A 25453-nucleotide genomic window follows, 5' to 3' on the forward strand; every position below is an offset into this window, starting at 1 on the left:
AAAAATCTTTAATAGCCTTAACGTAATACCTCCTAGTGCAATTTAATATATTTTATTTGATATTATTCAGTAGATAAATGGAAACAAATGCCTGTCTGTTGCTTATATGGATAGTCAAACTCTAAGAATGTAGTTAATAAACATTCTTCTGTAATCCTGCTAAGTCCCAAACTTCCTATGTTGCCTAAGTGAGTTGAAGGTGCTGCTTTTAAAAGTGGTAAAAGTTGCCTCGTGCTCTGTGGATAAATTAAAAGGATTGCAATTTCTTGGTGGTTGTTGGGAATAGATTAAATTGTAGTGGTATTTGCCAATGGTTTCCAATGTTCAGAATAAGATATCTCAGAGAGAAGCAATACTTCCCCTTCTCCCTTCTCCCCCATCAAATTGAGCTGTCCTGTGGTGGAATAGGCTGCTTTGAGAGGTTATTCTCACCACTCCCATCACTTTTAAGGTCTTTAAGAAAAGGATAAATGGCTCTTAGTTAGGTACATTCAGTTCAAATATTTGGGAGCTGCTTAATCACTTTCAGTAACTTGCTTTGCTTCTTTCTTGATTATTAGCCTTTTTGAGATAAATCCCTGTAATTTAGAACTTTATTATTATCTATTATAGTTGTAGGGTGGATGGAGCAAAGAATTTCAGAATATTGAACAAAATACATTTTGGTGGGTGATTTGAGCCTCGGAGTTATCAGTATTTTCTCATTATTCAATTTAGAATTAGTTATGGTTATAATGAAAACTGCTGATACCTTGCATGACAGAAAATATGAATAAAGTACTGTAATATCACTTGAATTTTTAATGGGCTTGGAACTGTGAAAAAAGTTGGAAAGTAAGAGCAGTATTAAGAACACTTTTAATTCTAATGTGAATGTTTGATTATATTAAGCAGAGATGGCTGATGAGGACTTAATGATTTTTTTTAACCTAAGGTATGTGGGTTAGAGGGATATATAAAATTGTTTTTCAAAAATGTGTTTTTTAAAACTAATGCCCATATTTGAATCATAATGTTCAAAATTATTTTGAGATACTACAGCTAAGGAGTGAGAAATATGGTCAAACATGTCATGGCAATTTCACAAGTCATGAGATGAAAGCACACTTGATACTTATAACAATGTTTGAAAGATTGTTTTTTTTCTCTCATTTGACATGCAGCAAGGACATATGGGAGAAGGCGAGGTAACATTACTATTTTTAACTTTTTATGTATAAATTGTATCCTGACATCACTAAATTTGCTTAGTTCCTAGTAACCTTATAAAAAAGAGGAAATTTCACTTTGATTTTAGCTTAGTTTGTGTACTGCAATATGTGAGAGAGAAATTTTTGTAAGTTAAATTAATTGTATAAAACAGAATGGCAAGTTATTAATTTTAAAGATAATTAATCATCCTTATATTTACTAATTTATTTCTACTTTATTTTCAAAAGCAATTTTAAGAGAAAAGAAATTTTTTCCATAATAGTACATTTTAACTCTGCAAAATTATTTATTTTCACAAAGAAAATAATTATATTCAATAATACTGTCAGCTTTCCAAAATATGAATTTGTATGTGTATCACATTTAAATTTATTCTACATTATTAAATTTTCCCATTACTTTCTCAAGTCTAGAATTCAACAAAACCAAATTAAGCCCTCATTTGTAATATGTTTATCTATTTCCAAAGTGTAAAAATGCTCACATTGAAAATTTAGCAGTAGGCTTTTGAAGCAGCCCTATTGGCCACGCTCTGAATTAAGGTACAATCCTGTCTCTTCCTCTATCCCTGTGCCCATGTTGATCTGCAAATTATAAAATGTATGTAAATGTCATTCTTGTCACAATATCTGAGATATATAAAAATGGGTTCTTAAAGTACCTTTATGGTTGATTCAATACTTTTATAGTTGATTCAGTATGCAATTTCATAACTCTGTGTGTGTGAGTGTGTGTATGTCTTTGTGTATTTTTATTTCTTGAGATTTAGTCTCCCTGTTTAGCATAAGTGCTGCCAATGCTTACTTCATTCCACTACTGATTGGTATGGGACCTTTGACCCATTTCTGATCTAAAGCTATTTCTTATGTAGCCTGATGGCCTCTTTCTTCTGGGGACTTTGTGCCAGGATTGGTAGAGATGCCTCAGTCAGCTTTACTTCATTGTAGCTCACAATTCCTGAGCATCACCAGAGTGATCTACCATCCTTACTTTAAGTGGTAGCTGGAATTAAAGGTGTATATTCCCATACCTAGTCCAACTACTTTTTTTTTTCTGAGGCAATTGAGAATAAGTGACTTGCCCAGGGTCCCACAGCTAGGAGGAATTAAACGTCTGAGGTCGGATTTGAACTCAGATCCTCCTGACTTCAGGGTTGGTGCTCTATCCACTGTGCCATCTAACTGCTTATTTTTAAACTACTTATTTTTTAAAATAATTTTTCAGTGTTTTCCAGATTAAGAGCTGAACAAATTATTCTCATCCTATGGAGTAGATCTCAGATTTGAATGCAGCTAATTAAACACTAGAAAAAATATCCAGAAATATCAATCAATGAGCATATTTGAAGGTTTTTTTTTTTTTTTTTTCTGGAAGACTTTAAATGACTTTGATATTATTTATCTCTAGTTTTACAATTTTAATAGAGTATTAAATAATTATTTAGTTATGCTAATGTAAAAAAAATCAAAAGATAATGAGAATAACTAAAAATAAATGTGTAGTTATTTTACACATATAAATAACGCCAGAAAGCAGATATTATGGGATAGATTGTTAGAATACAAATTTACACAGAAAAAATTAAAAGGAAGACATTTATAGCAAAAGGACATTGGGTTATTTCAACAAAGAAAATATACTTTTAATGGTACTCTTAGGAATTCAATCCATTAATAAATTTTACTACATGACCTCTAACAGTAAACTATCATGGTTACTAGTGGCAAAAACAAAACTTGCCTACATCTACTTGTAATGCATCTTGTTTGTTTTTTTCTATTTTAGTATTTTTATTTGTGGTTTCAAACATGTTTTGTTTGGCTTTCGAACAAATATTCAAATGTTAGACATTTCTTTGGCCATTTTACATATATCTTCTGAATAATTTTCAGATAATAAATTTAATGTTCACATTTTAGAATTAAATTTCCTACTAAGAAAACAGTTAAATAATTCAGTTGAAAAATCTTTGGTGTTATATAGAGAATCTTAATTTTATGAGACGAGGCAAGGCCAAGTCACATGCAGCTCCTTCTCAAAGTGTTCTGCTTATATCCCATTAAGGTAAATTTAAAAAAAAATGTTCACTTATCCAAATAATTGAATTGCTATTTATTTTAAACATAATTTTATAATGAAGGTGGGTTTTTTTGGTGATCTTGGGTCTTTGGAAAAACGTCATCTGATCAAGGTTCCAATTGTCCAGTAATAGATTCCAGAGGAACATCTGTGTTGGCAATATCTGTGGAGTTCTGGCAAAATAACTAGCCATTTAGTGCCAGCCAGTCACAAAAAGGTGCCCTTCTTACTTTGCTTTAATCCAGCTGGAGTTTCTAAATTCCAGTGGAATATTTGAGTAGTCTTCTATATAACTGCATTTCCTGTCTCAAAGAATTAGGAATGTAAGGTGATGGAAATTTAAAAGCACATTTAAACAAATTTATTTTCTATTCAAGAAATCTAAGAACAGTAGTTTTATCAAATTAGGGCTTTTCATATGGTTTATATGTGGGGCCCTGGATACTTTTTCTGTTAGCATCTTTCATGTTCTCTCTTCCAGGCCAATCTTCACTGTTTCCAATGGAAGATGGGTTTTTGGATGATGGACGTGGGGATCAGCCCCTACATAGTGGCTTAGGGTCACCTCACTGCTTCACTCATCAAAATGGGGAAAGAGTGGAACGATATTCCCGCAAGGTTTTTGTGGGTGGATTGCCTCCTGACATTGATGAAGGTATGTTTAGAAATGGTGGTCACTAGCATAGGTCTGCCCAAATTAGTACCTATAATTGTTTTTATATTAAATTAGCACATAAAAAAGTTGTGGCTCTTCAAATTATTTTTGGTCTACCTCATTGTTGGTAGATGTGTATATGCCCTTCAAAATGGAATATAACAGATATCGTTTACATTAAGAGCTTTTAAAAGATTTTAAAAGATAGTCAATAAACATTGTCTACTATGTACCAGGCACTGTACTAAGTGCTAGAAATACAAAGAAAAGCAAAAGACAGTTCCTGAATTGGCAAAGCTCACATTCTAATGCATGAAGCAACATGCAGTTATTATATACAAATAAGCTATGTAGAGGATATAGAAAGTAATCAATATAGGGAAAAGAAAGGGAATAAGCATTTTATATAGTGCCTAATACTAAGGGTTTTTGCAAATACTATCCCATTTGATCCTTACAACAATCCTGCCAGGTAGGTGATCATCTTCTCCTTTTACAATTGAAGAAACTGAGACAGGGTAAGTGACTTGTTTTATAGAGTCACACAGTTAGTGTCTGAGACCATATTTCAGCTCAAGACTTCCTTAACTCCAAACCTACCACTCCATCCATTGTTCCACCTACCTGCCTCTAAAAAGCACTAGCTTTAAGAAAGATTGGGAAAGTCTTCTGATAGCAGGTGAGATTTTAGTTGAAACTTGAAGAGGGTCAGGGAAACCAGAAGGAAGATGTTTTAACTGGTTAATTAGGGAATCAAGATGTTTGGGGAAAAGTGAGAAGTAAGACCATAATAGAAGTGATGGCCTTGGAAAAGCATAGGAGAGACTATAACTGGACATTGAAGTAAGGTTGAAAAATCAGCCTAGTATTGTGAAGCATAGAGAAAAATGGGATGATAGAAGACTGAACAAAGGAATTTCAGAGTTAAAAATTGTGAAGACGGAACACTTGAGACCATAAGGTTTAGTGTATAAAGGTCTCTATGGCTGAGGAGGAAGTTAGGTATATCATGGGAACTAAAGAGTTTGATAGAACTGGGAAGCAAAGATATTTGAACATCAGCATGTAAATTTAAGGCCTTAAATAAAAGAGCAGGATTTGAGGTTGAGAGAGAGCCAGATCTTGTGAGGCAACAATTGTATATACTCTTTTCTTTTTTTTAAAGAGAAGAGACACTACTCAGAGACTAACAGTTATAATCATCAGGATTTTGTAGGGTGAGAACATGTGATTCGACTGAACTATAGAAGAAGTTTGCTCGGTGATGGTAGTAAAAAAAAATTAGCTAGTATGAGTGAAGAATAAAAAACATGCCTTCTTCTGCTCCCATATGTTAGTATGAGAAGGTCTATCTGGTATGAGAGGGATACAGTCTTTGCTGGGGAGGGAGCCGGTGGGTGCAAAGGTTTTTGTGAAAGAAACAGGATAAAGGGGGGCATAGGATCAATAGCTTTGTTAACAATAGAATAGGACTTCCAGAAGGCAGAATGGAAAAGGAGGGTAGAATGGAGAAGGGATAAAAGGATTGATGGGGCTGATGTGGATGAACATGAGGGAACACTCAGTGGTTAATTAAAGAAGGGTCTTATTAAATTGGACTGCTCCATATGGGCCTTAGTCTTTGTCTACCTGTAGATTCTAAGTTTAACCTTTTTGTGTTTCTTGGATCATGAGACTATGTTGAGCACTCAGCCCTAGCTCCTGGCCTGTGACTTTTCCATTTCCATTTTGATAAGGAAACACCTATGCTATATGGTTAGTTCAGACAATGATTGGGAGCAGGATGATGGGTGCTGGCTAAAATGGGGCATTGCTCTAAGGAAAAGAGTGAAGCCTAGTAGGTAACATTTTCCAAGGTTTCAAATCAACTCAAGCAACGTTTATCTTTTTTGTACTTCTAATCATGGAATTTTTGTCTTCCCTCTTTTCTTCTTGCCATTGTTCAATGTTACAGCGGACTGACTACCTCAAATGCAACAAAATTAAAGAAACAATATAGGGAACTTTGCCATTGTCACTGAGAGAAAAGATGTCCCTAAATTCCTATCTTTGAAGAAGATAGGAATATAGGTGGATGAAATATAAACTCAGACTATCTACCTCTCCAGCCTTATTTTACGTACTTTCTAGGTGAATCCTCAGCTACAATCAAATTGGCTTTTTACAACATAAGCATTCTTACCTTATGATTTTTCTTATGCTATTCTCCCTCTGACTAATAATGTTCTACTCTCTCTTCTTTGTTTACGTAAATTCTCTCTTTTCATGACAGCCTAACAGAAATTTTACCTGTTCCTGAAATTTCCCCTGACAATCCAAACTATAGAGATGGTTCACCACCTTTTCCCTCTCCCCCCCCCCCAAAAAAAAAAAAAAAAAAAAAAAAAAAAACTTAGACCACTTTGTTTGGCACTTAAAATTTCCTCTCCACTACTGTTCTCCTTTCATATATATCTCCTTTTCCCCTGGTTAACTTTGTTAGCTCCTTGAATTTGATTGTTTTACATCTTTTTTTTTCTTACTGCTAGTTTTTAGTACTTTATCTTAAAACAGTTGAAAATCTAAGTCCAAAAAGGAAAGAGTGAACCTGCTGAAGATTTTTGAGCATGAAAACGTCTTAGTTGAATTGAGCTTACTTTATTATTTAGGGTTGGTTTTCAAATTTTCAAATTGAAATAGAATAATTAATAAATTTTAAAATAAGAAATCTTTAGATTTAGGTTAGACTTAGAAAATCTTAAAGCATTTGTTAAGCATTTACAGTGTGCCAAAATACAATGCTGAGTACTGGGAATAAAATAATTAGTGAGCAAAATAATTGTTCTTCTAAATGAGTTTACATTCAAATGAGAGAAGACAACATAATATACAATGGAATGGTAATAAAATGGTTCAAAAGTGGCATAAAGATCTGGTACCAGACAAGATAAGGCAAAAGCTCACCATTTACAGCTGGATGAGTTGTGGATGGAATCCAAGGTTATGCTTGGGGGAAGAAGAGGAGGATGACTAGGATTCTGACTATGCTAAGGAGATGGCTGGGAACAGAGTACTGGATATTTATTATGCCTTACCTCTGAGAATCAAAGAGCCTTTAGATTTGAAAGACATCAAAGGCCACTGCTCCAAACTTCTCTCTTAATCATAACTTTATTCAATGGGATATCATATTTCTTCCATGATTCTTTTTAATTTAATAAAGCTCTATTACAAGCCTACTTTGTGCAAGGAAGACACTGTATCATGAGGATATATAACATGAAAAATGACTGTTGCTGCCTTTAAGTATTTTAAAGTTTAATAGGGGCATAAAGTATGCATAAATAACTACTAGAATATGAATATGAATCTAAATCAGTCAGCAAACATTTTATCTACTCTGTGAAATGGGAGGAAGAAGCAATTACTTTCAACTGAGAGAATCTGGGAAGACTTCATAGAGAAGAATGGCATATAACCTTGAAAGAAGAGGACTTCAATAAAGAGATAATAGGATCATAAATCTAGAACTGGAAGGGACCTGAAAGACTTTCTGTGTGGAAAGAATACATTCCAGGAATGGTAACCTATGCAAATATACAGAGGTTAGAATGTCTCATACAAAATCAGGGAAAAGCTAATAATTCCGTGTGGTTGAAATATAGAAGAAAGGAAAATTGGATCCAAATGTGGAAAGTTTTTCATTTATTGTATAACAAGTGTGTAGTTACTGGAGGTTTTTGAAAATGGGAATACCATAGTCAGACATGTGTATTGTGTTGTTTGGGTTTGATTTTGCAAATTTTAAATGGAAGTGAAACAAGTAGTACATCTTCAAAATTAGAAGTCTTCAAAAATTTACTGCAAATTTTTAGTAGATTTCAGAGTTAAATAATGTTTTGTTTAAACTTGTGTGTTCTATACCCTATAGAACTTAAGTAGATAATCTTATTGTTGCTTTCACATTTGTATAAGGGTCAAGCTTGGATAATATGAACAAGAGTAGGAGTTTGAATTAAGCTTAAATGAGTATTATGATATTTTATCTTTTGCCTTCTCAGTGTATTGACAATTCGTTATCAATCTGTGACAAATGAAAGAATCACTTAAAATAGAATAGAGACATACTGTAGGTAATGTTCTGAAATCTAGTAAGCAAAAATCTATTTTATTAACTTTTGAAAGGGATAAAACCACAAGCTTTATATTTTGAATATATTATCTCTTCATTTTCTAGGCACCCCTCCCTTTTTATCCCCCACAAATACTCTTTTTTTCTCTTCTATATATCTACCTATTCTTTCTGGACTTATCATGGAAGTTCTTCCATGAACTTACTGGCTCTTCAAATGGATAACATAGTATAAACATGTACCACTCAAAATGTTTGTCAAAAATGATTTGAAAACTCTTTTAGGAGTTTTAAAATTTCTCATATTTTCTTGTTTTACTTTTGTTCAGATGAAATCACAGCCAGTTTTCGTCGTTTTGGCCCTTTGATTGTGGACTGGCCTCATAAAGCAGAAAGCAAATCCTACTTTCCTCCTAAAGGTATTATTCCAAGTTTTGAAATTTTTGTTTTTTAGTTTTTAAAAGAATTAACTTTTAATTTAGCCTCATTTTACAGATGAGGAATCTGAAATTCAAAGAGATTGTGATTTGCCTAGACTTATGCTAGTAACCAAGTGGTAGATCAGAGGCTAGAACCCAGATTTTCCAGATTTAAATTTATTGCTCTTTTTACCATACTATATTTGCTGCTTCCCTAATGTTACATGTTTCATGATTAGACTTCAGTTTTTACAAATGTCTCCTAAAAAATTTTCTCTTAGATTTTGAACATAACTTTTTTAAGTGTTTTATTATGGCAGGGTTGGAGAAAGATTCATTAGGAAATGTAGTGTGTTCCATAGTATTAACTGATTTCCAGTTGAAAAAACTTGTATATTATTTTAAGTTTCTTTTTGGATTATCCTCTCCCTTCCCATGCTCAAGCCCTAATCTCTTAAAAAAATGTAAATTAATGATGGTATTTCTATAGTGTTTAAAATTTTTCAAGGAACTTTTCTGACAACAACTCTATGTAAGGAATGTAGTACAAGTAATACTCCCTTTTTACATAAGAGGAAACAATCAGAGAGATTAAATGCCATTCTCATTTTCACTGATCACACAGATATGATTTGATAATATGTATTATAAATTTGAATCCTAAGAAAATGATTCTAATATTTCTTTCCCCCCCCCCCTCAGGATATGCATTTTTGTTATTCCAAGATGAAAGCTCTGTTCAGGCTTTGATTGATGCTTGTATTGAAGAAGATGGGAAACTCTACCTTTGTGTATCCAGTCCTACTATCAAGGATAAGCCAGTAAGTCAGATTCTACTGAAACTATAGAATCTGGCTCCAAGTAGTTATAAACTTTCTTTGTTGTATATTTGCCAACTTTGAAAAGTTTTATTCAATCTGATATAACTTCTGTGATTGATGTATTTTCAGATAGAACTCAAATCAAAAATCATAGTAGATCCCAGTACATTTTAAAATACATTTCATTGATCTGTTTTATTTTTATAGTATTTAGAATTCTATTTTTATTCCTCTCAGATAGCTATCTTTTATTAGAAAGAATTTAGGGAAGAAAAAGAAGAGAGAAAAAAATTCTGTAAAAATCTATCAAAACCAGTGGGGAGGAAAATGACATTATATGACCATGTATTCTTCTTCTCCTCAGGCAAAAGTGTCTTATTTCTTCTTTGGGGCAAAACTTTTTTAAATTAAACAATTTCATAACATCTATTTTCTAATTATTTTGTGGCTATTGTCCTTTTCCCTTTACTTTATTGTAACCAGTGTGTGGATTATTTTCCTGGCTCTGCTTTTTAGTAAATTTTTTTAAGAAGTTCTTTTTTACAAACAACTTCCATGACTTCAAAATATTCCTTTATTGTGAATGGCTCCAAGAACCTTTTCTTCTCTATCCATATGCAATTTCCATTCATTTTTCTCTTCCCCATCTTCTCTGTTTTAGGCTTTGATATAGTTTTGTCTCTATGGTCACACCATCAAGTGAGTGGTATAGTAGGGATTAGAACCCAGGGTTAGTTTTAAATCTATTGCTCTGTATATCTCCTGTATTGATTTGGAATCTTTGAGGGTTGCCCTGGTAACTGGAAAATACTTAGCCTAAGAATCCTCCCAATATCCAAGGTTGTTCTGGAGCCTAATAACTCAAGAGTTCTTCACAATCTTGGCTAGAGTATGCATACTCTCCCAACCTGTGACATCACTATGTTTACACTGACATATCTCACTGACCTGTCATGATATATTCAAGGGAAAATCTTAATAGATATTTGTATCTATTATCTACCACTGTGTCCTTTTTATTACCAAGTCAAGTCATCACCAAAAATTAGATAATGAAAGTGATATTTATATTTGATTTTGTATAAGTGTACACTGCTACTGCTTTTACTTAGATAAATATTGAAATTAATTTGCATTTCCTGGGTGTATATATATATTGGTTCATCGGTGACAAATCAGGTGATTCCAATCCATATTTGATTAAAAAATATTATGGATGAGCAAGTTGTGATTTCTATTCTCCTAACTCCAGAAGTCCCTGAATGCTAGAAGTAATGAGGATTAAACAAGGTGTTAATACCTGAACACCTGCTGTTATGTTTATGAGATGGAAACATTTCTGTGATTAGATCAGAGATGAGAACAGTTTGATTGGCTGAGCAAACAAATTAGTTACAAGACTAAGGGAAAAGAAGAGAGAATGTCCTTGTCTCCAACTCCTTGCAGGGGATTTACTCCATGGTAGCCTCTTACTTGCACTTTTGAGCTCTCCATAGCTTAGGTATTTAAAGTCTTATAAAGGCATGTCCAATTTTTGCTCTTCCAATGAGGTGATTCTTTTTGATTTCATCAAAAAACTAACTTCAAAGTCTATAAAGGGTTTATCAGGTATGGGTACAATTTTACAGTTAAATACCTTGTTATCATGTTAAAAACCTCTTTATCTGTGATTAAATTTTGACCACCTCTACTGAGTTGGGAGGATTATCATTTAACCCTCAGCTTACATGTCTCTAGATGTTTATTTCATGAATGATAAATGAATAAATCATCAATCTAGAGCTGGATAGGACTTCAGAAGCCATCTAGTCTATTCTAGACTCTATTCCTCTATTCTACTGATGAGGGAGGTAAGTGATTTGCTAGGAGGTCAGTCACAAAGATAATAAAATATGAGCTAACATTTTTATGAATGTTAATGTACTTTATGCTTATTTATCTATTTTGAGCCTCATAACAAGCCAGTAAGAAGAAGTACAATTATTATCCTCATTTTACAAAGTAATTGAGGCTAAGAGAGCATAATGACTTAGTTGAGCTCATACAAAAAATAAATATCTAAGGTAGGAGTCAAACTTATGTCTTCCTGATTCCAAGTCCTGCATTCTGTCCATTAACTCAAAACTACCCTGGAGTATCTTCTGATGAATTCCTAATCATAAGTTCTCCAGAGGAGTCTGGGCATTATTGGTTCATGCACATATCAAATAAATAGCCATTTAAAAAAAAAAAATCTTCAGATTTGCAAATTAGGTACTATTTTAGATATGAGATGTTTATAATTTTAAAAATACAATTCTTGTCAAAAGATCTATGTTAGATATGATAAATTCTTATTTTGGCAACCTACAGGTACAGATACGGCCTTGGAATCTCAGTGATAGTGACTTTGTGATGGATGGTTCTCAGCCTCTTGACCCACGAAAGACCATTTTTGTTGGTGGTGTTCCTCGACCATTACGAGCTGGTATGTTTAGAAGAATAACATGTTTTAGAAGATATCAGTAACACAAAATAATTATTTAAAAAAATTTTTTTTCAAGATGAAGCAGATTGTATTTAATATGTAGTATTTGTCTTCATTTCACCAATCAAAACAATAGCTACTTTACTGAATTCTGAATGACAGGGTTCAGAGCTGTGTTCCAGACTTATGGATTACTAATTAGAGCATAAGCAAAATTGCTTTCAGGAGCCTTAGAATTTAATAGAGAAGCATATAAAGATAGGATTCTGAATACAAAATCATAAAATACAATTGAAGAAAAAGTACATTGTTTTTAATCTGACATGTATTGCAAATTTAGAAAATAGTGCTGTATTCAAGGTAAATAAATGTAGCCATAAAATCTTTCACTTTATAGGAATACCGAACAGGATTTTAACCAATGAATGTCTTTGTGTTTTCCATCATTGATGGGTTGTTTTAAGACTCCTCTGGTCCCGATTTATGCCATAGTATTAAAGAAAATTTATTTAATGGTGGTAGTACCTGATACTGATACAAATGAAGAGATGCTAGCATACAAATAAATATATAAAATATTTTTCAAGACATTACTTGGGCCAAAGTAGGCTTTGTGAGATAGAGACATGTTTTCTTAAATGACTTTATGCTGTTTTCTGATTTAGTGGAGCTTGCAATGATAATGGATCGACTTTATGGAGGTGTGTGCTATGCTGGTATTGACACTGATCCTGAGCTGAAGTATCCAAAAGGAGCTGGGCGGGTTGCATTTTCAAATCAACAGAGTTACATAGCTGCTATCAGTGCACGCTTTGTCCAGCTGCAGCATGGGGAGATTGATAAACGGGTAAGATCTAAAGCACACTTTGAATTGTATGTAATAAAAATGTGTTCTCTTTAAATGCATCACTGTAGAGATTTGATCCTAATAAATTGTCATTGGTGTCATACATATATACACATGTTCCTCAATAGTTAATATTTCATGGAATGTCCTATATATTTCTCAAAATGTTTAATCCTCCATCTTTCCCAAGCAGCCTAACCAGGCCTAATTAAAATTAACTGAAGAGCCAAGCTATGCTTTTCTAAGATATTTTAAAAGGCATTTTCTTTTCTATTTGTATCCTAACTGATGTATAGCACTTAAATGTGTTTGGTATGTCATTTTCAAGGTCATTTTTATAACAAAGGTGAACGTCTGGTTGGGTTTAGGATTGTGACTATTGTTTATTAAATAAGTATCAGACCATCAACTTCATTAGAAAGGGCAGTTAGGTTTCTTCCAATGAATAAATCCTACTTTTCTGATTCACTTGAGACAAAGCATTAGCTTCTTTGTAACATACTTTCAACTTCACAGTACTGAAATCTTTGGAAACCCATACATTATTGCATTTTTTTATTTTTATATTTTTTGATAAATATTGTTTTCTAATTAAAGGAGAAATAATAATTTAATGTCACACATGTGACATATAAATTTTTTCCCCCTTTTACATGAACCCTTCTCCTGATGATTCTCCTTATATCATGTTTGTTGAGTCTCATTAGCATTTAATGTACTATTTACTACAACTTCCCTTTTCTATTCTTTCTTCTTTTTCACCTCTCGTTCTTTCCCTTTCTAACCATTAGAGATAACTTTATATCTCTGGCAGCTCTAATTATAAAGTAATTGCTAAACCTTGAGACATTTAGGTAATGGATTTGGCCTATGCAAAGTGTATTGGGCCTCGTTTCAGTCATCCACATTTCACTTTTAGACTCAAAGCTAAAAGACATTCCTTGTAGGAGCTAAAAATCATTATGCTCAGATGTTAGTCCATGGGGAAAGTTGATTCATACTTATGTGGACATTTTTATGCCTTTTTGGGGGGTTTTCGAATGTAATTAAGATGAATTGAACTTTATAACAAATAAGTAGTAAAACTTTTGCTGAAATTCTTTTAAACTTATACTTTTCATGATTTACTCACCAAATGTTTATACAAAACACAAACCACTGATAATATTTTATTTCCTTGGTGGTTTCAAAAGTCACAATGAAAATCCAAGTGCATTGTATTGTTTCAAATGTTTATTTTTTTACAAACCTATCTCAAATAGGTTTAATGACATTTTTCTGATTTAACATCTAACTTTGCTCTATGATTCCTGATGAAATCATGCCATGTTTTACAAATATTTAATAATTTACAAGAGAAATGTGATCATGATGGATCTAGAAGTCTTTAAAGTTTTTTGGAGCTTGTCATTTTCTACTTTATTGTTGTTATTGGGTTGTTTCAGTCCTGTCCAGCTCTACTACTGCTTTTAGAATTTTCTTGGCCAGAGTATTAGAATAGTTTGTTATTTCCTTCTCTAGCTCATTTTATAGACAAGGAACTGAGGTAAAAATAGGGTTAAGCGATTCCAAGTCCATTATAATTTCCCTTGAACCATCTAGCTGCTCTTAAAGAGATGGAGGTGATGGGTTGCCATTAAGAAGACTCATTTTCTTGAATTTGAAACCTGGCCTCACACTTAATAACTGTGTGGCTTGGACAAGTCATCTAATCCTATTTGCCTTAGTTTCTTCATCTGTAAAATGAGCTGGAGAAGGAAATGACAAAACCATTCTAGTATCTTTGTTTGCCAAGAAAACACCAGATGGGGTCCTGAAACAACTGAACAGCAACATTCTCTATTTTGGGAGATAGAACTTTGACCTTTTGTGTGTAGTCATCTTGAGACAAATTCTTTTGAACAAGTGATAAAAATTGTTATGTTTGGTAAACTATTGCATTATGCTGCTGCTGAAAAATAAACTTTTTTTTTTTTTAAATTGCAGGTGGAAGTTAAGCCATATGTCTTGGATGATCAGCTGTGTGATGAATGTCAGGGGGCCCGTTGTGGGGGGAAATTTGCTCCATTTTTCTGTGCTAATGTTACCTGTCTACAGTATTACTGTGAATATTGCTGGGCTGCTATCCATTCTCGCGCTGGCAGGGAATTCCACAAACCCCTGGTAAAGGAAGGGGGAGATCGTCCTAGACATATTTCATTCCGCTGGAACTAAATGATTACTGCAGTACTTATTTGCAGGCCTCAAAATAAGTGCACTCTTCTGTTGATCCAGACCCCTTTCCCTTCCCCTTCAAAATAGCATGTCCTTTTGTAGTAGGCTGTAACTTAACAATAGTATAATGAAAAAGAATGACCTATAATATAGGTATTTTGTAGATTCTTGTGTCATTGAAAACTGTATTGAACTCCTTTTCGTATCGATATCATGTTGCACGAAAGTTTTGTTCTCTTGTTTTTGCCAAACCAAGAGGATCCAAACCTTGTGCAACATTTTCTTAGAGGAGAGAGAGAAATATTAAAAAGAGAAATGAAACAATAGAGTATTTTGGTTTTTTAATTAAATTATTGTTAATAATATAACATATAAGAATACTTTTATTAAAATAACCATGCAACAATAACACTATCAGTCTATTCTGACACTTTTTCCCCAGGGAAGTGCTTTTTGCCTTTTCCTTTTATGCTTTTTTCCCCTTTTATTTTTTAAAAAATCTTAACAGCAACGGAAGAAGGTAAAAATTACCTTTTAACAGGAAAGAGCATGGTAAAGTGATACAATGCATGAGCAAGGTTGAAGCAGCATTATAATTAATGTTTTAAGGGTTTGGAGGCTGAATATAATTTTGTTTTGCCTCTGAGTTACTACGACATCACAAAAAAAATTAGTAAAGTAGGCAGAGCTAGATATATTTCCATCTAAACACTTTAAAAAGCTTCGAATGTAAAAAAAAAAAAAATTGGGTCAAGTTACTACTGAGGGGGGAGTGCACTTATTTATTTTTAAGCTAAATTATCTGGTTACAGCCCCAGGAATCCTACCAAAGCTAGAATCACGGACAACTAGTGGAAAGACTAGCATTTCCTCTCCCGACGAACAAATGTATAGATTTTATTTTTGATGTTATATATAACTCTATATCCTAATTTACTAACATGCATCAGGTGCCAGCCTTTGATCTCCATTTTGACATGAAGAAAAAAAAATAAAACCTAGAGATACCTCAAGGATATCAATCTGATTTTCTGTTACAGTGATTACACTGAATAGCAGAAACTCAGGAAAAAAAAAAAAGACAAACCAACCAACCACCATAAAAATTGGCTGCTGATTGGCTTACTCTTAGATGTAAAGTCACTTTGAATATCCTGTAATGTAGTTGTGACATAGAAGATGAATATGAAAAAGCTAAGTAGTTGCAAAGTGTTTTGCACTGTTGAGCTCAACAATAGCTGTGTAAATCTGTGCAAAGGTACATATGTCTATCTTTACTCTTCCTATAGAATAAATAACAGTAAAATTTCAGAACTTAGCATGAGACATAGTCACAATGTTTGAAGTGCCAACTTCATTGAGTAATGCATGCTTTATTATAAATAAATTCTAGCTTGGAAAGGCATTATAACATGTTGAACAGTATGCTTTAAGAGGTATGCTTAAAATAGTCTCTTGAAGCTCTGGTAGTGAGATTAATTTTTATTTGAATTGACATTCTCTTACTAATGCCCTGTTCATCATTAAAAGGATCATTCAGCAGTGTGTGATACATAGAAAAAATTGGACGGCAATCTTGCTAGCTGTGCTACCTAAAAGTACCATCTTAGACATTTAAAACCAAAGACTTGCTTCAGCACTGCTGTGGAAACACCTGGTCTGTGACCCCCCCCCCCCTCCCGCCCTTCCCCCAACCTCACCCAATTATCTTTCTGAGAAGCAGTCGTTTCTTTTTTTTTTTTTTTTTTTTTTTTTCTTTTTTCTTTTTTTTCAATACAGGCTTTAATGAACTATACCTGTTAATTTCCAAAGGTCAAAATGGAGACATTTGCTGTCTTAAGTAGTGAAGTATAGAAAGGGAGCTGCTTTTAGTGAAATCCCTGAAAATATGGACAGCTGTAATGCAAATAGAGGGTGCTCTTGTTGTAGATTGTCAGGGACTTTTCCTTTTCTCCTGAACTACATAATTATAGGTTGGTCATTTACCTTTTTTTTTTTTTTTTTTCTTTCTTTTCCTTAATGCTTGTAGGTGGCTTGGGGTGTGCTACTGTGCTGTTCCTACTCAGTAAACAGGTGTGATGAGTTAACATTACAAGAGATAACACTGTTTGAGAACTAGCTTTGAATAATAATTTTCCCTTTGTACATGACCTGCTGAATTTCGGTACAGTGTTTTTGTAGCTAACTTATTTTGTCATGCACATAATGTATATTTGTTATGCACTACTTTTGTATATCTTGTTTTTCCAACAGTGAGCATTTTTAGGCACACTTTTCACTGACGGGATATCTCTTTATGCAATACCTCAATTTTTCATATTGCAAAGAGTAGCTTTTTGTACTTTTATTACTGAGAGATCTTCATATACTTCATTTTTTAATATAAATAATTTTAATAAATTTTATTTTCTTATATTCTGCTTTTTATACATTTCAGTGCTCTGCATACATTTGGAATTATGGATGTTGTGCACTGGCAATGCTATTTTAGAATCTGCAGAGAAGAGAAAGCATGTTGCTTAAACATCCTAGCCCAGCACCAGCTATTTGGTGTACATATAATTTAAGAAATAGTATATGTAAAGTTATGAATTAAAGGAAAAAAAAAGCATGAAAGTGACAGATAACACTGTAGTTCCTCAAAAATTAAATGCATAAGTGTAGGGTAGAAATTTAAAGTAACATCGAAATTGTCTACAGCTTCTTACTAAGTTTTTTAAATTATACACAATGCAGACGTTTTTGGTGAATGTTTAGCCATTTTTAATATTAACAAATTGATGTTCGGTGTTTGATTCAAAGATGTCTGCTCTTTTAAATTATATTTAAGAAAAACTGAGCCTGCCATGTGGTAGGTATGTAATGTTAGTATGCATGACTAATGTAAGAAATTGTTATTCTACTAATATCCACTTGTGGTGATTGTGTGACAAGCGTGTTTGCAGATTATTTGGTTACACTTCAATTTACAGGGCATAAACAATTATATCTATTACTCTGGACTTTAGCGGTGACATGTCCTTCGGATTACATGGGATTGTAGTTGGGAGTTACCATGTAACTCAAAACGTAATTAACATGTAATTAGTTTACAGATCTTAGGGTATCACTTCAATTTCCCAAGCATGTAGTTCTAGCGCACTAGCATGGCACCAGCCATGTATTTACAATGTAGTTACAGAGTAATTACATGGTTATTTTTGCAATGTAAAATAAAGTGTTTCTGATTATTTTCTATGTAAAGGAACCCTCTCCCTGTCCCTCTGGCCCCATGCTTTGGTATAGTATATATACTTCTCCATACACAGACCTCTGCAGAATGCAAAATAAAACTTGCAGTGAATGAATTTAGCATTTTATAAGAGTGCTGTTGGAAAGACTTGATAATTCACCCCTTTTGTTTTGAAGAGTTGAACCTTCTGTTAAAAGGTGATTTAAAACTTGAATGTGATGAATTGTGGCAAGTTAACTTCAAGTTGTTATGTGCAATACTTATTTCAGACTTTTGAAAGATCTTTGCAGTGTACTTCTTTGTTTTTAATTGCAGACATTTAAAAATGTCATTTTCTACTGTTATAGTAATCCTCTTTCTTGCTGGTGTTTCTAAAGAAAAGAATCAGAAATCAATCTTTCTACTAATGTAAATTTGAGATTATTTTTAAAAAATGGAATAAAAGAGGTTTTGGTCATTTGCTTTATTTTATTATCTTATTTTCAAGCTACTGTGATTGATAGCATTGTAAGAATTGGGACAATATTGTATTCAACTGTTTTATTTTTTATATTTTTAAATTTTAAAGTATAATTAGTTTTTATAATTTTCATCAGATTTTTGTTATATTTTTTGGAAGTGAAACTTTTAGCAAGTGGGTGTCTAGTTTTTACTAATCCCTGATGTTTTTTTTCCAATGTATTGCTCATATTATCAGAAGGAAAAGTTATTTAAGTATGTCAGTTAATTGTACTACTTGGCTGAATTTCCATATAGTTTTTACTGTGTATGGGGAGGTTGTAGTATTTATTATAGCATTTTAAATAAGGGTAATTCATTTTTTATTAAAGTCATTTTCACGTTAAGTTCATATTTTTGTATGTTCTACTCTAAGTTATATAACACAGTTCCTTTTTTTAAAGAGTTCATTTGTTGAAGTGCTAGTGGAAATTAATGTTATTAAATAGTTTGCAAATGACTATTTATACCAGTATGCATATAATTTTTAAATATTTGTAATGTGAGATGTTGAATGAATAAAACTTTTAACTCAAATGTCTTTTTAGACACTTGTTTATTTTGCACACATGAATATATTGTACTCCTGTAGAAACTGAGTGTGGCTTTAGAGTAGGATATTAGAAAGGTTCCATGTGGACTTGTCATCACCTCACTGACACAAAGGAACTTTTCACCTTATTACAAATGGTCATCAGACACACAGTACATGAGTGTTATAGTCAAAGGATGTTGTATCAATTTGATATACAAGAAAATTAAACTATTTTTTGATGACTTTAAAAAATCACGATTTTGGATTGAACCTCTTATCTCCTCCTTTTCTCCAAATTTACATTTGTCATACTAGCAATCATTTTTACTTGAGAGGCCATTAATGTTTAAGTCAGATTAAGTATAGCAGCCCAGCCTGCTTCTGTTAGCTAAACAGAAAATCGGAGGTATGGTGTTATTTTAAAGTGAAAGTTACTGGAATGAACTGAGTGTCTCAGAAGTTGCTTTGGTATGCTATCACTAAAGAGCCATTACTGTTTGCCTTGATTCTATTAGAAATTATGCTTCCATATTCCCAAGTCCCTGCCTTAAAACAATATTGCTATCAATCAGATCTAAAGAGAGATTTGGCCTCTTCAGCACCTTCTTAAAGTTGTTACCTTTCTATTCCGGACTGTATATAATCTAGTATACTACGTTTGGTCTTACGCAAGTAAGATGACTGCAGTTTCCTCATCTGTAAACCAAGAGTGTCACATTCAATACTTTTGAGGCATTTTTAGTTCTAAATCCTATATATAACAATAGTTTCTGTTATAACCAAGAGTGTTAGGCATTTCATCCAAAACTTTATAATAAAGCATACTCTCTCAGAATGTTACTTAATAAGATTTCTAACAATAATTTGATCTCAAAGATTAAAATTGAAAAAAATTCTTCCTCTTCCAAAATGTATAGTATAGCCTGTGGGGTAAGAGGACAGCGCTTTCTTTCGTTGCACTTGGATCTGAACAATTTTCCTTAAGAGTCATATTGCTTCAGAGGGAAGGAAGGTTGTCCACAGTATAGGTGTAAACATGAGGATGTTTAGGTCTACCTGAACAACTCTAATACAAAAGTATAAGCCCTGCCATTTTCTCCCCTTTAATGCAGTACTTATGACTTTCTGATAGGAAGAGATATCCAGCTATTTGGTCCTGGCCACATCTCTGCTGTGATTGATTGTGAAGCCATTGTAAAGCCAGTAAAGGTTCAAGTCATTTGCCATCTCCCTTCAGCAGTATGATATAATGGAAACAATGATAACTTTGGAATATGGTGATCTGGATTCAAGTACCGACTTTTCTAATTCCTGGGTAACTCTGAGCAAGTCACTGCATCTCTGTGAGGCCTCATTTTCTCAAGTGTAAAATGAGAGATTTGGACTAGGAGTCACTTCCATTTTCAGCTCTGAATCTCTAAGTTATGGTTAGCTATAAGCTACCTGAGGAAATAATAGAAACTTATCTCTTCCTGGTTTTCATACCTAGCATATGTTAACTTTGGTTTAGAAAGCACTGTAGATTTAGAATTCACTGACTTTGGAAATTGCCACCTTTTAAAATCACAGGGATATGAAGTGTGAAATACTCATACTAGAATCCATTAATGCAATATCTATTTAAATATTCTGGAATATTGGTCCAGAAAATAATTATGCTAAGTTCTGAAGCAAGTTTTTTTTTTTTAATTTGTGAATAGGTCTGCTTCTAAATTAAACCAAAAAATATAACTATCCATTCTTAATCTTCATTTAATTTAATCCAACTGCCACTAATCTAATATTCTCTGGAAAACTGTGCTGATATGACAGCATATTCACAGGGAGCCTACCTCTCCAATGAGAGGACGTGTACAAAAATTGCTGTGGAACAAAGGAGAATGATGTAAATATGAAGGTGAACTAAAGGCACACAAAATGCATTGAGAAATTTAAGGAATAAAAAACCACTTTGACTTTGTGGATGTCAGGGAAGACTTGGTAAGGACTAAGTTCCTTGGGGACAGATTGACTTTACTTAAACTTCTTCCCCCTACATTAGTCAACAAACACTAGCCTTAACAAAGAAAAAAGACATTCCCTGTTCTCAAGGAGCTTTCTGTCTAATTGGGGAGACAACGTGCAAATTACTACACACTATATACAAACAAGATCCATGAAAAATAAATTGGAGATAAGGGGAATTAGGAAGACTTAAAGAAAGTGAGACTTTAAGGAAGACGGAGAAGCTAGGAGGCAGAGATTAAGGATAAGAGAATTCTTGGCAGGGGAAGATAGCCAGTGAAAATGTATGGAGTTGGATGATGGGATGTCTTGTTTGGGCAAAAGAGACCAGTGTCACTGAATCACAAAGGATAAGGTGGTATTGGGTGTAAAAAAGATGAGGAAGAGGTGGTGGTGAGTGTTAGCAGGCTTTGAAGGGCACTGAACACAGGCAGATTTTATATTTGATTCTGGAGGGTTCAGAGCGCCACTAGAGTATGGAGTAGGGGAAGGAGGTAACCAGATTAGATCTGTTAGGAAGGATGCACTAGAATGGGAAAGATTTGTGGCAGGGAAGCCAACCCTCAGGCCATTGCAATATGGATATGAGAGCCTCCAACAAGCTGATGCTAGTGTCAGAGGAGAGAAGGCCTACATGAGACAGATTGCTAAGGTAAAACTGATGTAGCAATTAGTGTGGGGGGTGAGGTAGTGAGGAGCCAAGGATGACGTACAATTTCTGAGCCTTGGTGACTGAGGCTAGTGATATGCATAAGGATAAGTTAGGATAAAGGTAAGGTTTGGGAGGAAAGATAGTTTTGGGTTCATTTTGAGTTTGAGATACCTTTGGATATCTGTCCAGTTTGACACACCTAATGAGCAGCTGGAGATGAGTTTAAATGTCTGTAGAGAAGGCTGGATAAGTAGATTTGAGAATCCTTGAATCCATAGGAACTAATAACTAAAACAGTATAAAAAGAGAAAAGGCCTAGGACATTTGGGAGACATCCATGAGAGTATCAATGTGTATGGTGAATTCCCCTGTAATGAGGGAAGGAGTGGGAAAGACTAGAGAGAGACTGTAAGCCAGATAATAAGCTCACTGAGGAAAGGAGGAAAATTCTATAGGTTATACTGATCAGAATTTTGATTGGGTAGTATTTATGGATAGAATGAATCTCAAAAGAAGAGAAGATATTGAACTCAACATTTACCATCCTGTCAGGTAGTGAGTGAAAATGTGACCAGTGATGAAAGGAAGAGAAGTTGTATCATGAGGAGGGAGCTAGGTTTCAGTTAAAGCCAGAAAATAAAAAGAGCAAGAAAATGAAATATATAAGATGAAATTAAGTTTTTACCTAGAGAGCATGCATTCTAGAGGATAAGGTTGAAGGGCCAGGTAGTTTTCAAGTGTGGTATTTGGGGATTGATTTGAGAAGAATGGGGAATAATGAAGTGAGCAATGAGAGGTAGAGAAAGAGGTTTAAAGACTTCTGGGGAGTTCATCAGCACTGAGATGAAAAGGCAGATTTGATGGTGGTTTGTTAATTATTGCAAAATGAACTCAAGATGGTAACTAATATTACCAGGGATTTACCCTCTGGCCAGTGTCCTCTCAGGGTATTAGGCAATTCTCCTACCCCTGCAGGCAGTCCAGGCAAGAGAGAGATGGAGAGAGCAGGAAAAAATGGAATCTTTCTCCCCTAAAGGGTCCTCTTCAAGGTGGAAGAGATTAGTTTAGGAGACAAGCACATGATGGAATAACAATCCTAATTGATTTCTCAGTGGCAGAAAGAGGCCAGCCAGATCAAGACAAATATCTGTTTTAACAAAGCCTGAAAATAGATATAATTGTTTACTAAATGAAAGAAGTTTAGCCATTCCTTAATAGAGGTTAGACTTTGCTGCTGGTTCTACACGTGATCTCAATGTAGTTATTTTACTTCACAGCACTAATGTTTCCCTACCTGTAAATAAGAGTTCAATTAGAGAGCCCCATGTATCTTAAAATTCCTAAGGTTAGAGACAGTATCATTTTCTCTTTTTTGTACCCTTGAATGGGAAGTTACTTAAGACTTTGTAAATGGGCACTTCAGGTTTGTGGAGTAAAGTAAGAAATCCTATGTTAGAAAGTGATGATCTGAGTGAAAAACATTTTTGTTCTGTTTTTCAAACAAATTTAGTTTCCCTCCTTGCCCTGCTTCCAATCATGATATAAATGCCACATATCTTGAAGTCTAAAATATAGATATGAAAAGATGAAATAGTTGAACAAATCAATTTATCAAACGTTTATTATTACTTTCTATGAGCCAAGCAGTATGTTCTATATTAGGAATACATTTGAAAAAGTTCTCTTGGGCTCTGTCCTCAAGATCAGTCTGATAGAGGAGATAAGATAAACGTGTTTATAGAAGAAACAATTTCATGGCAGAATAGGAAAAGGGCAAAAGAGTAGGCCTAATAAAGTGCTATGAAAAATTTGAACAAAAAGGAATCATTCAGGGATGGCACCTGAGCTGGCTTCTAAGGAACAGAATGATTTCAATTCACAGAGATGAGGAAGTAGGATCTACTCACTTAAGGACTGTGGAAACTGAAATTGGGTGTGTGTGTATATGAGGAGATAGTGGGGAGGGAGCAGCTTGTGCAAACACAGAGACAGTAGGTTGAAATTAGGCATAGCTGGAATGTAGACAGAGCAAAAAGGGAGTGGTATAAGATAAGGCTGGGAAGGCAGGTTGGAGGCAGATTATGAAGGATCTTGAATGCAAGAATTTGTAGGTAATAGAATCTTATATTCCCTACTTCCAAAAGCGAGAGCTACACTTTTATGGACTCATTTATTATGTGACTTTTATTAGTAACAGGCCATACATTATGGTCAGAGATTTCATAGAACTGTCCTGCTTAAAACCATCCTGTCTCTAGCCTTTAAAAAACTTCTTGTGTATATAGTATTCTGATGGGACATTTTTGGAGAGCAATCCTGGTATCTGAAACCATTTGCAAGGTAGGAATTTATCTGCAGACTTTCAGCAGACTTTACCTCAGAGTCAGAGTTTTTTCTTATAACTACAGAAGAGCTCAGTGAACAGAGTATCTCATTTGTAAAGCACCATTCTGAAGCTAATCAATTATTTATTAACTTCTACTCTGTGTCAGGCATTGTGGACATAAAGGATATTAAGGACACAAAAAACAAAGAATGAAATATTCCCTACTTTTAAGGACTTTACATTTTGTTGATGATAGGGAGGTGAGAGAGAAAAGATATACACATGTGAATAAATACAAAATGAATACAAGGTAATTTTGAGTGGGTTGGGAGAGACACTAACATCTAGGAATCAGCAAAGTCCTTCATGTAGGAGGTGGCATTCAAGCTGAGCTTTGAGTGAAACTAGACACTAGAAACTAGACAAAGGGAATTTTCTCTCATTTGATCCTCTTAACAAATCTTCCAGATAAGTGCTATTATCTGTTTTACTGTTGAGAAAACTGAGGCAAACAGGGTTAAAGTGACTCATCCAGAGTCATACAGTTAGTAAGTGACAGAAGCTGGAGTAGGAAGACAAATTCAAATCCAGCTTCTGTCACTTACTAGCCGTATGACTCTGGACTAATTATAGCTAAATAGAACTTTAACATTCCACTTATAGGGAATAGTAGTAAGTTAAGTTCTTAGCTTCCTTTGTATCTTATATTATGGGGAAACATGAATCCAACTTACTGGAATCAGAGAAATATGAAAATCTTAAAAATGTCTGTGTGTGTGTGTGTGTGTGTGTGTGTGTGAAGAAGTGGGAAGGAGGGATGAGATCCAAGAAGGAAAGTCAAGATATCAAGGAATGCTTCTTGGAGAAGATGTCATGTGCCTTTAAAAAATGAATAAGCGTTCCATCCATGAAAATGGAAGGAAGAAGGGCATTTCTAATATAGGGAACAACCAAATAAAGCTATGGAAACAAAAATATATTGCATGCTTGAGATTAGCAAAGAATTGTACAGTCTGACTGGATCATTGAGTGTATGGTTGAGAAGAATATGGGGTATCCTAAAAAAATCACAGGAATATAAATGATATAAACTTATTCCAAATCCTGCATATTTTCAAAGTGGCTTCTAGGTAGCACAGTGGATAGAGCATTAGGCCTGCAGTCAGGAAGATTGAAGCTTGAATCCAACCTAGACATTTACTGGCTGTGTGATCTGGGGCAAGTTATTCCTCTATTTGCCTCAGTTCCTTATCTGTAAAATGGGGACCCATCAGAGAAAACATGGCAAATACTTCCAGTATTTTTGACAAGAAATCTCCATGCACAGGCCTGATCAACAACGCATCAAGGTGGAATGGGCTACATTCAGAGGATGAATTCC

General features: G+C 34.0%; 1 protein-coding gene across 7 annotated transcripts in view; it reads left to right on the top strand.

The window, feature by feature from the left end:
* CPEB4 (cytoplasmic polyadenylation element binding protein 4) overlaps positions 1-19096 on the top strand; it is a 72438-nt gene extending 53342 nt beyond the window's left edge. For 3 of the 7 annotated variants that reach the window (XM_023506343.2, XM_031953675.1, XM_031953676.1), the window contains 7 exons: positions 1164-1187; positions 3773-3946; positions 8387-8476; positions 9179-9297; positions 11650-11764; positions 12430-12611; positions 14598-19096. In XM_023506343.2, the coding sequence (XP_023362111.1) occupies positions 1164-1187; positions 3773-3946; positions 8387-8476; positions 9179-9297; positions 11650-11764; positions 12430-12611; positions 14598-14825 (932 nt within the window). In that variant the 3' untranslated portion in view covers positions 14826-19096. The remainder of the gene's footprint in view (positions 1-1163; positions 1188-3772; positions 3947-8386; positions 8477-9178; positions 9298-11649; positions 11765-12429; positions 12612-14597) is intronic. The other 4 variants (XM_012552522.2, XM_012552525.2, XM_023506367.2 and 1 more) reach the window with 2 other exon arrangements.
* Positions 19097-25453: the final 6357 nt, after the last annotated feature.

Source organism: Sarcophilus harrisii, chromosome 2 (assembly GCF_902635505.1).
Source record: "Sarcophilus harrisii chromosome 2, mSarHar1.11, whole genome shotgun sequence".
Taxonomy (NCBI): Eukaryota; Metazoa; Chordata; class Mammalia; order Dasyuromorphia; family Dasyuridae; genus Sarcophilus; species Sarcophilus harrisii.